General features: G+C 47.0%; 1 protein-coding gene across 9 annotated transcripts in view; it reads right to left on the bottom strand.

The window, feature by feature from the left end:
* The window catches only part of UBL3 (ubiquitin like 3), a 137,088-nt gene extending 125,207 nt beyond the window's left edge, over positions 1 to 11,881 (bottom strand). Inside the window, exons 1-2 of one of the 9 annotated variants that reach the window (XM_033384005.1) lie at positions 11,670 to 11,881; positions 10,534 to 11,155 (exon numbers count right to left, since the gene is read on the bottom strand). In XM_033384005.1, coding sequence (XP_033239896.1) covers positions 10,534 to 11,061 — 528 coding nt within the window. In that variant the 5' untranslated portion in view covers positions 11,062 to 11,155; positions 11,670 to 11,881. Of the gene's footprint in view, positions 1 to 10,533; positions 11,156 to 11,390; positions 11,432 to 11,595; positions 11,617 to 11,669 lie in introns of those variants that run through there. The other 8 variants (XM_033384008.1, XM_033384011.1, XM_033384012.1 and 5 more) reach the window with 8 other exon arrangements.
* Positions 11,882 to 14,816: the final 2,935 nt, after the last annotated feature.

Raw genomic sequence — 14,816 nt, 5'->3', positions numbered from 1 at the left:
TGGAGACGGTACTACATTCCCTAGCATCCACCATGTTGACATCTCCGGAGCATTCAACAACGTGGCCACAACTGCAATAACAAGTCGCCTAGAAGCGAATAACATACACCCAGCAATCAACGTTTGGATCAAAAACCTCCTAAGTTGTAGACTGGTGCAATCGGAGTGGGGCACCGCTTCCATGGTTAAGACGGCACATAGAGGCACACCTCAGGGTGGAGTCCTGTCGCCAATACTGTGGAATTTGGTGGTCGACGACCTCATTAAGAGATTTGAAAGAAGGGCCCCAAAGATAAAAGCTTATGCAGACGACTTAAGCATACTTATTACGGGTGTATGTCCATCGACCGTCAGCTCCTTAATGGAGCGTACACTCAGGGAGATACGTGAGTGGGCGGAAGAGGTAGGACTCAGTATCAACGCGGACAAGACGGACCTCATCCTCTTTACCAAGAGGTACAAGGTACCGATATGGACCCCCACGAAAATTGACCAAACTAGGCTGACTCCAAATCACAGGTGAAATACCTAGGCATAGTACTGGACAGCAAGCTGGCATGGAGACCCAATGTAGTGGAAAGGGTGAAGAAGGCCACCATTGCGCTTTATGCATCCAAGAAGATGCTCAGCAGCACATGGGGCCTGTCACCTGCTCTGATGAACTGGATTTACATCTCGGTGGTACGACCAACTCTGCTGTATGGAGTCTTAGTGTGGTGGCAAGCTACCGGAAAGAAAACGTATCATAAGCTTATGGAAAAGACTCAGCGACAGGCTTTGCTCTGTATCACAGGGGCGCTGAGGTCAACACCAACAAAAGCACTCGAAACCTTACTTGGAACCTTACCTCATCGCTTCAGGAAATCTGTCGCCACAAGGATACGGGCATAGTTCAATTGGCAGGGAAATGACCAGATCAACTGATTGCATGACCCCCCAAACTAGCATCGACGTCAAAACAACCGCATCTTTGGGACCTGAAGACTCATCGACGTCAAAACAACCGCATCTTTGGGACCTGAAGACTGGAAAATCGGTAGAGACCAAACTGAGCACCTCAATATATATACGGACGGCTCCAAGATGGACGAACGAGTAGGAGCGGGGCTATATTGTAGAGACCCTGAGATAAGGCTGTCATATAAGCTACCGGACCATTTCAGCATATTCCATGCGATAAGATCCATGCAGTCGTTCGCGGTTAGTTCCAGAAGTGTCCTGGCGAGCTGGGAGGCACTACATACCCTAAGCACGACAAAGTCTCTGCGGATCTATTGGGTTCCCAGTCACCAAGGCATCGAAGGAAACGAGGCGGCGAACGTACTAAGGAAGGCGTCGGGCTTTAGAATAAGAGGACCGAGAACGTGCCTGTGTCCCTTAGAACGCTGCAAAGCGATCTAGAGAAGCAGCCCAGATCACCAACCGAAAGCAGATGGAGGAGTACCACCACCTGCAGAACCTCGAAAATAATGTGCAAGGAACGCAATGAGAAACTTAGCCACTACCTACTGCACCTACCACGAAAGGACTGTAGATTGTTAGTGGGAATACTAACAGGTCATTGCCTGGCTGCTGAACATGCAACAAAGGTAGGCATCACCAACAGAGACAGTTGTAGGAAATGCGATGAACCTGTGGCGAAACCCTGGAACATCTCATCTGCAACTGTCCGGCTCTCTCAAGGGCAAGGAGGAGATACCTCGGCGCCTCAGTGCTGGCATCACTTGAAGATGCCTCCAAGAGGACGCCACAGGAACTGCTGGCCTATGCTAAAAAAAAACCTCGATTCTCGGGGACTTTAAAACCACCTGAACACTCCCGCGATGGTTCCTTCCCCCGACATATGAATATAAGAACCCTTTACTAAACTACAACGCCTCGTACAACACCCCGCATATATTATTTACCAACACCCCCCTCCACACATAGCCACCGATCGAAACGCGCCGACTCCATAGCGCTGACCAACCACACCAGGTCATGGATTTTCCCCACTCCAGACCAAGCTACCGGCCAGGCGCGGCCCTGACTGCCGCTGACGCAGCAACAACAGGCGTATATATATACGCCGGCCTGAACCAGAAGGCAGCTCACGCAGAAACCCGGCTCAGAGTACAGACGTTGTACCGGGAGCTAACGAAAGATACCGGCGATCAGTAGAGTTATCAAACTAATCCAATTTAAAGTGCTAAGATATTCGTCATAAAGTGTCTAATTATAAGAATAATATCCAATTGCGTAAGTTCATTCTTTATTGTTCCATAGATTTTAACAAATTGGAGAACGTTCCATGAGTGGACGCTCTGCGTACGATCGGTCTGACACCGGCAGTTAGCCAGAAAAATCCTGCCCTCTCTGATGAAAAGTGGCTGCGCATCTTATATTTAGCAAGGAGCATAGGAACTGGACCACGGAAGATTGTAAGAAGGTAATTGTGTCAGATATACCAAAATAAGCCGTTTTCAGTTTAAATAGTTTAAAATAAATACTACTGGCACAGCTCAAGTGGAAAGCTGAAAAATCATCAGGTCAAGGAAACAATAAAGCATGGAAAAGCATTGAAAATCATGGGCTCTGTTTAAAAAACATTGGAAAAGTACGAGTTTGTACCGAAAGGATTCGGTGAGTCTTTGGGAGCGCGTGAAGTCGGAGTGGCGCATGAAACCTTGCCAGCACCTATTAAATTTAGTCGCGAGTATGTCAATACTTATTCGGAATATGATAAAAGCTAAGGCCCTTGGGAACAAATTTTTTTTTAAATTATTAAAGTACAAAAATTTGAAACGTGCAAAAGTGGATACATGCTCTTTTTTTGAACAAATTAAACTCTCTCAAGGAAAAGGATCTCTTTGAATTGAAATTATTGTCTTTTTTATTATAACTAAAAAAAAGAACCTAAAATAAAACATCATATCATATTTTAAGATTTAAAAGTGAAAAGTGATAAACATGTATCCACATGTGCTCGCCACTATATATCAAAGCTCCCAAATAACTGTTGACACTTTCGGCGTGTCTGATAAAAACCTCTCATTAACGGACACATTGAGAAAATGGACTGAAAAGACCCGATCAAATCTGTTTTTGCTCAACTCGCTCTTCGCTCAAGCAAAGACCGATTTCTTCAATTCTCTTTTGTTCCTGTATTTCACTGAGCATCTTATCGCGAGCAAACGAACAAAGTGTCTTTTGCGTATGTATGCGTACTTGTACGTGCGATGCTTATGGCAAACGATAAATTTTTGTGAATTCTATACGGTTTGACTATTGGAGCTTAAAATGAATAGTGAAAAGCAAAACGAAAATGTTCGTTTGCCAATTTTGCAAATAAATATACATATTACAATACAATAGCCCAAAAGATGCGGAAAACATGAATAAATAAACATATACACGAAAAAAACAAATTACTCAGACACTTTTTTGGTTCTGCTCATCTAAAGACACTTTTGCTGTGAGCGCTTGACCAAAGTGTCTCTCTAATTTGTTATTGTGAGACACGATCGTGTGCCGGGCTCAACCGAAAACACGAAACACATAACACAAGCGACGAGACAAAGAGTTCTGCTCAGTTTTTATACCCGATACTCAAAATGAGTATTGGGGTATATTAGATTTGTGGTAAAAGTGGATGTGTGTAACGTCCAGAAGGAATCGTTTCCGACCCCATAAAGTATATATATTCTTGATCAGCATCAATAGCCGAGTCGATTGAGCCATGTCTGTCTGTCCGTCCGTCCGTCTGTCCGTCCCCTTCAGCGCCTAGTGCTCAAAGACTATAAGAGCTAGAGCAACGATGTTTTGGATGCAGACTTCTGTGATATGTGACTGATACAAGAAAATTTCAAAACTTTGCCCCGCCCACTTCCGCCCCCACAAAGGGCGAATATCTGTGGCATCCACAATTTCGACGATACGAGAAAACTAAAAACGCAGAATCGTAGAAAATGACTATATCTTCTAGAGTGCAAAATCTGAACAAGATCGTATGATTATTACAGCCAGAATCACGAAAACAATTTCACTCTTTCTCGCTCTGTCTCACTCTAACACACAGGTTTCATGGTCGGTTTTTCCAATTGCAAAATATGAGTTCAAGGATCTCAGAACCTATAAGAGCTAGAGCAACCAAATTTGGTATCCACACTCCTGTGATATCGGACCTTGACCGTTTTGTGTGAAAATTTTGCCGCACCCCCTTCCGCTTCCGCAAAGGACGAAAATTTGAGGCATCCACAAATCTCAGAGACTATTAAGGCTAGAGTAACCAAATTTAGTATCCGCACTCCTGTTAGATCTCACTATAAAACGTATATCTCAAAATTTCGCCCCACACCCTTCCGCCCCCACAAAGGACGAAAATCTGTTGCATCCACAATATTGCAGATTCGAGAAAACTAAAAACGCAGAATCATAGATAAGGACCATATCTATCAGATTGCTGAATCTGGATCAGATCAGATCATTTTTGTAACCAAAAGGAACAAATCAATTGGCACTGGCTACGCAGCGCTCGACGTCATGCTCAGGCTGATTTTCGGTCTCTCTCGCACGCACTCTTTTTCGTGTCTTTATATATTAGCGGCGTCTGCCGGAGGAGAGCCATACTGACTTAGTATCGGGTATAACTGTAGAGTTGCGGTGTACGCAGCAACTCAGAACGTTTTTTTTTTTTTTTATATTCATATAATTATTTATTTGCTCTAAATTAACGGACAAGAGAACTGTTGGGACTAGGGGCAACGCGGTACTGCCGCAAAGCATTGCTTCGCAGTGGCGTGGACACCTACTCCGTCTGCTCAAGAGAAGTCTGGACAAGAGAACTGTTGGGACTAGGGGCCCCGCGGTACTGCCGCAAAGCATTGCTTCGCAGTGGCGTGGACACCTACTCCGTCTGCTCCTTCCGCCTTCTCTCCAAGGACCTAAGCGTTCGCATCACGCTAGAGGCGAACTCCGCGGCCGCTTCCCACACCTTCGGGTCTGCCAGCATCAGCGGCACCAGAGTCTCGATGCTGACCCTAGACCCTGCTGCTGTCTCCAATGTCTGACGATCGAGGTCAAACCTGTGGCAGTCGAAGAGGACGTGGCGAGCGTCCTCCTCTATGCCTGTGCCACACTCGGGGCACCAGTCCTCTGTCTCGTGGCCGAAGCGCTTGAGGTAGCCGCGGAAGCAGCCATGTCCGCTCAGTGCCTGGGTAAGGTAGAAATCCACCTGGCCGTGCTTCCTTTCAACCCAGCATGCTATGCTTGGGATGAGGGTGTGGGTCCATCGGCCTTTGGGTGAGTGGTCCCATCGGGTCTGCCATCTGTCCATACTGGTCCTTCTGGCGGCGTCGTTTATTTCTGCTTTGGAGCGTACCTCGGCTGCGCTGTTCTGCCTAGCGTCGTGGATCTCCTTCCTCTCCCTTATCAGCTCGCTGAGCGGAACTTGTCCGGCAAGGACAAGCGCCGCTTCATCTGAGATGGTCTGAAACGAGCATGGTCCTAATGGCGCACAATCTATACGTTGCCTCCACTCCTCGTATGTAACTCCTCACCTTCGCGGCTTCTGCCCACACCGGAGAGGCGTAGAGCATCTGCGACGTCACGACGCTCGTCAGCAGTTTCCTCGTTGCCTGCTTTGGCCCTCTGGTGTTTAGCAGCATCCTGGATAGCGCTCCCGCGGTCCCACCGGCTTTCGTGTGGACGCATTCCAGATGCTCTTTGAAGGACAGGCGCGTGTCGATGAGGACCCCTAGGTACTTGATGGAGCTCTGCGATTGGATCGTGGCCCCACCAACCTGCGCTCTGGCGGTCTCGACCACTTTACGGCTGGATATCAGGACCGCCTCCGTTTTTTGGGCCGCCAGCTCCAGCCTCGCGGCGGCTAGCCACTGCGGCAAGTTCCTTCGCTACCGCCACTATTGCGACGTCGTCAGCGAAACCCATCAGGTTAGTGTTGGCTGGCATCGGGAGCCGTAGTACCCCGTCGTACATGGTGTTCCAGAGCAGAGGTCCCAAAACGGAGCACTGCGGGACTTCGGCTGAGACTTCGTATGCCCTAGAGCCCTGACACGTGTCCATTGTCAGCACTCTTTTGCTGAAATAGCTGCGCGCTATATTCAGTAGGTAGCCCGGGATGTTGAAGGACCTCAGTGACTCCAGCGTCCGGGTCCAGTCGGCCGAGTTAAAGGCGTTCCTTATGTCCAGTGTCACCACCAGACAATAGGACTTTGTTCCGCCTCTCCACCTAGTCCCAGCAATGGTTTCCTCCGCCGATTGTACGACCCTCAAGATGGCGTCCAGCGTCGACCTCGCTTTCCTGAACCCGTATTGGTTCTGGGAGAGACCGCCTGCTGCTTCGATGGCTGCGCTCAGCCTCGCACCGATCACCCTTTCGAAAACCTTTCCCATGGAGTCCAGAAGGCAGATGGGCCTGTAGGAAGATGCCACCCCTGGCGGCTTGCCCGGCTTGGTTAATAGTAGCAGCCGTTGCCTTTTCCACCTCTCGGGGAACGTCTCCTCCTGGAGGCATTTGTTGAAAAGGCCCGCAACTTCCCTCGGGAGTAGAAGTAGTGCCAGCTTCAGCGCGCTGTTGGGGATCGCATCCGGACCCGTAGCCTTCCTAGGTATCAGGTTTCTACCTGCCTGCAACACCTCGGCTTCCGTAACCTCGCAGATGTCGCTCGGGCTATGCTCGAACCGCAGGGAGCTAGGGATCTGCCGTCCTCGAGGAAACAGTGCGCTGACTATTCCCTCCAGTGCCTCTGGATCTGTTGGGGCTTTGCTGCCCGCGTTCAGCCTCTTCACCACCTTCCTGTACGCGCCTCCCCAGGGGTCGTCTTCGGCGGCATCACACAGCTTAAGGAAGCATTCCCTCTTGCTGTTCCTTATGGCGGTCTTCAGATCCTTCCTCGCCGCTTTGTAGGTCTCGATGCATCGGGCCAAGCGCGGTGTGCCTCTGGCGAGCTGGAGCAGCCTTCTGGCCCGGTGGCAGGTTCTGCGGAGAACCGCAATCGCTTCGCTACACCAGAAAACTGGATCCTTGTGCTTCCGGAACGTCCCTCTCGGTAGCATGCTCTGATCGCAGGCGCCTTCAAGTGCGTCCGCCATATCGTTGGTTCCGTCTGCATCGTTTGCAGAGTAGCTCTCGAGGGCGCTTGCGAAGGCTTGGGTCCTCAGCGGGTTCTGGCGTTCTGTGTTCTGTTCCCATGCCGGAACGGGGTACCTCTCGTTCGGGCAAGGGTGCCCAGGGTGCATAGTATGGCCTCGTGATCGCTGGCAGTGTATACGTCGCTGCTCCTCCATCGGGCGTGCCGGGCCAGTGAGCTGCTTCAATAAGTGAGGTCGATGATCGTCCCTACACCTGCCCTGTTGAATATGTGTTGGGACCCTTCGTTCAGAAGGATGACGTCCAGAGAGGCAAAAGCCTCCAGCACCGTGCGGCCTCTGGCGTTTGTACGGGAGGACCCACATTCCAGGGCCCAGGCGTTGAAGTCGCCCCCGACTACGACGTTGTTGCGTCCTCGCAACCTCGAGTGAGAGGCTGGGTGCCAGGTAGCAGCTGTAGAACCATATGCCACCTACGTTCCCTCGAACGAACCCGTCTGCCGACTTGGTGTCACGCAATTGTGGCGCGTCAACGCCACAGAGCCACAGGGCCGCTTTGCCAGTGAGTTCCGTGGCCGAATCGCTGCTGCTGCCCACCTTAGGTGGTTCGCTGAGGAGTGCCACCTCAGAGCCAAGCTCGCGCACCGTCTGCGTCAGGAGATCCTGTGCGGCCCTGCAGTGATTCAAGTTGAGTTGAATCAACTGCATGTCGTCCTGGTTTTGCCGGTTTTTCCTTCTTTCCAGCTGCTGACCAGATGAAGCACGCAGGCTCTTTTTTGCATTCGGCAACTTTGTGCCCTTTTTCACCGCATTTGATGCAGGAGCCACTCCTATCCACTGTACCCTTGCAGTTCCGTGCGATATGCCCGGGTTTCAGGCATCGGTAGCACCTTGGGAGTCCATCTCTTTCCCGGATCCTATATATGGTCCAGCCGATCCTCACCTTGCCGCATTTCAGGACCGCTTGGTGAATTGGCGAGTACGATGTCCCGTATCTCCAATATGACAACCTTCGAGTCTTCCGTCATTGCGCGCACAGACGCTCCATCGCCGAGGACACGTGCGATGCTGGCTTTCATGCCCTCAGCACTCTCCACGCTGTCTTTTGCCACCTCAAGCAGAAGGTTGCCGTTTATGGTGCGGCGTACCTTGGAGACGCAGTTTCCCAGGTCGGAAAGCTGGTTGTCGTGTCGTCTGGTGACCATTGCCAGAACCTCGCTGTACGACTTCCCGGAGGCCTGAACTATGACCGCGTCTGGGTGAGCGCGGCGTGCTGCTCTCGGCCTCTTGGCCACCACTCTCCATTCGCTGTCCGGAATTCCGGGGCTCTTGGGCTGCCTCATGGCGCTGGTCGTCGCCACGTCTCCGTGTGGCCGCAACGGGGCCTTTTTAAGGGTCCTCTTGGTTGCGATAGCTCCTTTTCGCTGCCTTGGGCGCGTAGGTGGGGTTCCCGGCTCCACCATTGGACCTTCGGCCACGGATGGCTGGCTATATCTACGCCACGGTTCGGTTTGCGCTGCGGCATCTTTCCTCCATACGGTCGTTGTCTGCTGCTCCTTGTTTGCGCTCCGCGTGCTCTGTGAGCATTTCGGGCACAGGCCTTGGGCGTCGGAGCCTTCCTGCAGCGCGCTTCTACCCGCTGCAGCCTCTTGGCTCGATTCGATGATGTTCGAGTGCAGCTCCTTCTGCTCTGTGAGAGACCACGTGTCTGCGTGGTGTTTTTCTGTTTTGTCAGTGACGAGAGGAAAAAGTGTTGACCGTTGTTTGCGAGCTATGCTTAAAAGATAAAAACCGGAGGCTCTCAATTTTTTTTTACCATTGATAGTACTCTCAAAATACAAAAAAAAATGATTAGTGGTAAAGTCTACAAAATTTAAAATTTTTTGATTTATTTAACATTTAAAATTTTATTTTGCTTCCGAAAGTTGTGTGAGTGACCGCGGAAATACCCATATGTACATATTTGTTTCTCTTTCGTTTTTTTGTTTGTGTACATATACATATTTACATCCAAGCAAATTTACTGGTCAGAGCACTTGTAAATGGGGAAAATTTAGGGGATCTACCGTGTAAAATAATAATTAGGTGTATTAACATTTTGTCCATATTTGATATTACTTTTTTAATATGGTTGGGAATTCCAATCCGCATCTAACCTCCCCAAAGATCGACTAGGTCAGATGGCACTGATTCCTATTGCCCAAGTCGTCGTTTCACGATTGACCATACATTTTTAATCGTATTGATACTGATAGTGGCTGTTCAATACGTAATATTGCTATCAAAAAAAATAAAAACTTTGCATTAGTCAATCGGTGGTGATCAGAGTGCAGAAATACTGTCCCCGAACACCAAGTCCAAGGCTGTCCTAACGGTTAACGGTTAAAAGAAAACTGATTTAAAACGAGGGGAACATTGTGAGTTGCTGCAGAGACCGTTGCGGACCATTTATACCCGATACATAGTCAGTATGGCTACATTAAACGACAAAGAGTGCGCGCGAGAGAGACAGAAAATCAGTCAGAGCGTGTCGACAGGCGCTGCGTAGCCACTGCAAATTGATAAAAAAATATCTGGATCTGGATAAAAAATTTCGTTGCTCTAGCTCTTAAAGTCTTTGAGCACTAGGCGTAATAGGGACGGACAGACAGACAGGGCTAAATCGACTCGGCTATTGATGCTGATCAAGAATATATATCTTTATGGGGTCGGAAACGATTCCTTCTGGACGTTACACACATCCACTTTTACCACAAATCCAATATACCCCAATACTCATTTTGAGTATCGGGTATAGAAATCGTTGCCCAAAGTGCCTTATATTAAAAGTTATCCGCAACTGAACATGAAAATGTAGTTTTCTAAGTGTACGCAGAGATATGCGAGCAAGTGTACATGTGACACGCGCACTGTATCTGTCCTCTTCTAACATAACGGTGCTGTGCATTTCCCTATCTTGATTTTCTGTATCGTGGGTCTGTAGTACTAACGAACCACTGCTGCTTCACGGCATATGTACTTTAACCGTTTCGAGCGTCCCGACGCATGCTGACACCACTGTGAACCGAAGGTAATGGCTAAACACGTTATGTTTAGCTGGTCTTTCTTCGAATGGTTGCGATCACCACTTCTTGAGATGACCCCAGAGACTCGAACATGGAAAGATGTTGGCGGACGACATCAGATAGAACGGAGTCGCAGGAGCCGATCTAACCATCAACTTACAGAAATTCACCAACACCCCAGTAAAAAATTCTTTTAGTTATTATGGTTCCCCAGGTACAATAAATTTCATGAAAATCGTACCATGGGTTAATATAACTGTAAGTTTAGGCTACAAGGTTTTGAGGGCCGACTGAAGTTGCATTTATTAGTTTTTCAGAATTGAAAAGATTATTAATACAAAATGTAACATACTCAAAATGTCAATGCTATAATGCTTACTTTATCAGATGGTATGGTTCGGTGCATCTTCTGTGAAGTCAACGGTGCTATTTTTCCTGTGGCGTTGGTGCAATGACGTGAGGTAGCCTCTAAGGTACCTAGAATAGCCACAGATGCTCCAGTCAACGATGGCGTCACTTCTGACGAAGTCATGGCTACCGGTAGCGAAATATTTGCGAGCTGTTGGTTTGGCTTTACTTGATGCCGCAACGATGATTCTTTTTGCTCTAAAGAGTACGATTTGCGCTGATGCACTGCTGCTATTGTGGCTGCCACATTTGTTGAGGTTGAGGATGTTGAGGACTGCAAAAGCAGTTGCGGTGGAGCAATCACAGCAGTTCTCTCATCTACTGATAGAGAGATTGCCGACCCAGCGGCTCCTAATGAAGTTGAAGAAGACACGCTCAAAGATACGGAAAAAGAACGTTTCACATATTGCGATTGCACGTTTTGTTCACTGATGACTATTGCCGTTTTACTCTGAAGATTTTGTGTTGTGGGTGTTTCAACCGATGAGGTTGCCGACATGGCGATAAGTTAAAATGATTTCATTGACACGGCGCAACGACGAGCTAAACACATAAATTTTGTTTTATTAAAGAACAGCATTGTTGACGAACATCTAGAAATATATTTAAATAAGTACGTGCACGACTTGATATGGGAAACTATGCTAATGACTGTCTTTAAAGACTAACTATCAAATGGCATTCGATTTCGAAAAATTTCACAATTTGATATTATTAACCAATTTTTTTATGTCGGATTAATATATTTAATACATTTTGATTTATTTTTTTGTTTATAAGAGTACAAAGATTATAGACAATTGGGTATTATCAATAAAATATACGTACAAGTCGACAACTGTCGACAACAATTTAAATTTATGGTATTTATGTTTGTGACACAAATCTACATTTATTTGCACATAAATATACGGTTAAAACCATATTTTATAGATGTACATACATATTGATATATTATAATCATAAATTGATAGACTTTGTTTTAAATAGATGCTGTGCTTTTACATTATTAAATCTTATTTTATTTATATACTTTTTTTATAATTTAAACTGTATGCACACATGTACATAAATTTATATCAACATATATGTACATATATTCTATACATTTAGTTAGTGATGACTCGCGACTGCACTATAAATAAACAAAAACAAGGGTGTTGACATTGGTTGGCACTATTTATTTGTATTTCGTTAGTTGTTTCACTTCTTATCCACAAACACATTAAAGTTATCATCATATCTTTGGCATGACCAAATAATTTATTTTCCGATTAATCACAAAGATACTGTGCACACATATTAACATTTGTAAATAGATATACATGCTGTGATCCCAGAAAATCGATGGAACTATCGATAGTGCGCATTTGATTGACATTGCAGACTGATAGACTATTAACACTGATGAACATCCACCAACAATCATCCATGGTCCGTGGCTCTGCACACTGAGCCCATCCCGGGGGAATGGTGGGATTTTTTGACAGATGTGAAACTCCAATTCACACTGGAACTGATTGAGCTGATGGCAATAACAAGTACTTTAAATTTGCGCGGAAGATTTATTAAATTTTATTCTTATAAGGGATGATGAAGATGGAACAATTATTTCGGCCGTGGTTCAACAGAAAAGTATGCGAACAGCCCGATGGCAGCAATAGATACGATCTGCAATCGCAAAATACTGTTTAGATCGTAATGCAAATTATAAACTTATTTATTTTTATTTTTCACCACTTCGAATAAATCATTCTGGAATTTTTTGATGAGGTTGGAATGATGTTCCTCGACCATCTTTTCATGCCTCATATCATGTTCTTCCTTCTTTCTGTGATGGTCTTTCTGCTCTTCGAGTCGCTCTCTGGCGATATCTGCCATCCCAGAAGTGTCGTCTTTTTTGATTACTTTAGCGGGGGCCCTTGTTGCCAGAAAATGTGCTGAAGTTACATGATCCATCCAGAACCAACTCGATAATGTCCGAAAAATCCCATTATTAAAGAACAAATTATGCATACTATAAAGGATTTAGGTTAGGTTAGGTTGAGGCGGCTGCCGGGCTCGCTCGGCAACCCGTTACACTTAGGCCGGTTTCAGCCCGTTGTGATACCGCATAGGATCATTCCTTCCTGCGTTGTGAGACTTCCTGTCAGCAATTATCCCATCCAGATGCTCTCACAAAGTTCGCTATCTTCCTGGGACATAGTTTAGACATCTCGGAGATGTCGTGTAGAAAGGCTAAGCCCGGGTGCTGTAGCCTTCTTCTGCTGAGAGCTGGGCAGGAGCAGAACAGATGTTCCACTGTCTCCTCCTCTTCCTCGTCTCTACAGCTGCTACAAAAATCGTTATGTGGGGCCCCCAGCCTGTTAGCGTGGGGGCCTATTAGACAGTGTCCCGTGAGGGAACGTATGACTACGCTGCACCTTTTCCTGCCTAGCGTGCAGAGCTCGGAGGTGCGCTTCTTGTCCATGGTCGGCCATGTTTGCCGAGTTATGCGACATCGTGGCACTATTTGCCACATATCGTTTGATAGTCGCTTGTATTGCTCTTTTACAATAAGCTTACAGGTGGCCTTTGGCATACAGATATCCTCCTTGTCTTGGAGAAGGGGGATTGTAGTGCCAGATCTGGCAGGCTCGTCCGCTATACAGTTTCCCTTGATGTCCCGGTGGCCCGGTACCCAAATCAGGCTAATAGCAAATTGCTGAGCCATCTCGTGCAGAGATTTGCGGCAGTCTGCCACGGTGGCCGAGTTCGAGGAAATCGCACTGAGCGATTTGATCGCAGCCTGGCTGTCGCTATAAATGTTTAGCTTGGTTGCCGTGACAGCAGCCGCTTGTAGGCAGTCTAGTGCCTCCCTGATTGCTATGACTTCCGCTTGAAAGACACTGCAATGATCTGGGAGCCTGAAGGAATGCCTTATGTTTAGCTGTTCAGAGTAGATTCCCCATCCGACTCTGTCGTCCAGCTTTGATCCATCTGTGAAGATATTTATGGCCCCATCTGGGCCTGGGAGTCCCTCGAGCCATTCGTCTCTGTGAGGGATGATTGTGTCGAAGGGAGTGACTGTGTACTCGCTTGGAACTTGATAGTCTGTTTTTGAGGGGACGGTACTTCTATTATTTAATATGGCTGAGTGACCTATGCACTGTGTCACCCATTGATCTGAGTCTCTTAGACGTGTTGCTGCCAAGTCCCTGAGCTCTCCGTTAACGACTGGGCTAGTTTTATATACTGTGCCCCAGCCAGGCAGACTCTCAGCACGGGTCGAATAACACTCTTAGTCCGGCCCGGTGTGAGTTGAATGTGGGGATTGGGATGTGGGTAGGTAGTGTGTAGGGATAGGAGAGTGTGTGAGCTACTTACTGAGGCGGCACCACAAGCGCATCGTCAGTGCTGCTACCTAGCTAACACCCGCTGGCTGTCCGGGACTGCTTATTTCGGTACTCTCCCGTGAGGGATGCCCGCTTATTCGCAGCTGACCTACCGAGGTAGGCCGTTCGCTATCCGCAACATGCGACCCGTCCGGTGGCCTCAGCTAGACCCCCTTTGAGCCACCTCACGAGCTCATCAGACCAGAACATAAAGGATTTACAGAGCACACAAATATTTGTTCTATGTAGTCAGTCGTCATATGTTCGTCATAACTTGTATTTCGAATTGTCTTGTAATTTTTGTTAGCTCTTTTCATGGACGTACCATAGAATTTGTTTTTGCTAATTTGATCAGTTAATTTTTATTTATTTATTTATTAAATTAACAAATTAGTTGTTAATAATGGTACTTAATTAAAAAAGGCGGAAAAGGAGAGAGTTAAAAGTTAGCTAAATTGAAGTGATTATAAATATTGCATGCAATTAGTTTAAGAGACAGTTCAGGGGATAGGGTTTGTCAGAGGGAGTTATAATTATGGCATAAAACCCTAAAAGGTAAACGGATAGGCCTAAAAGTACGGGTAGGTCTAGATGGAACGGCCAAGTCAATCTGACACAAAACAGTTTGGGAGTCAACAGTCCCAAGAAGGAGCTTGTGCGCGAACATTACGCCATTGCATATTCTGCGATGGTGCAACGACGGCAGGTCAATAAGATTTAGCATAGATCGGTAGGGTGGCAAGGTTCTACCCGAGTCCCAGTTAAAGTTCCGAAGGGCAAAAATTAAGAATTTCTTTTGCACGGATTCAAAAACAACCTGCTGCTCTTTATACTGCGGGCTCCACACACAAGAACAATACTCCAATATATGACGTACTAA

This window comes from Drosophila pseudoobscura, chromosome X, assembly GCF_009870125.1.
Source record: "Drosophila pseudoobscura strain MV-25-SWS-2005 chromosome X, UCI_Dpse_MV25, whole genome shotgun sequence".
In the NCBI taxonomy this organism is placed as follows: Eukaryota; Metazoa; Arthropoda; class Insecta; order Diptera; family Drosophilidae; genus Drosophila; species Drosophila pseudoobscura.
Note: the sequence above shows the minus strand (reverse complement) of the source record. Positions and strands in the feature narration are given on the sequence as shown.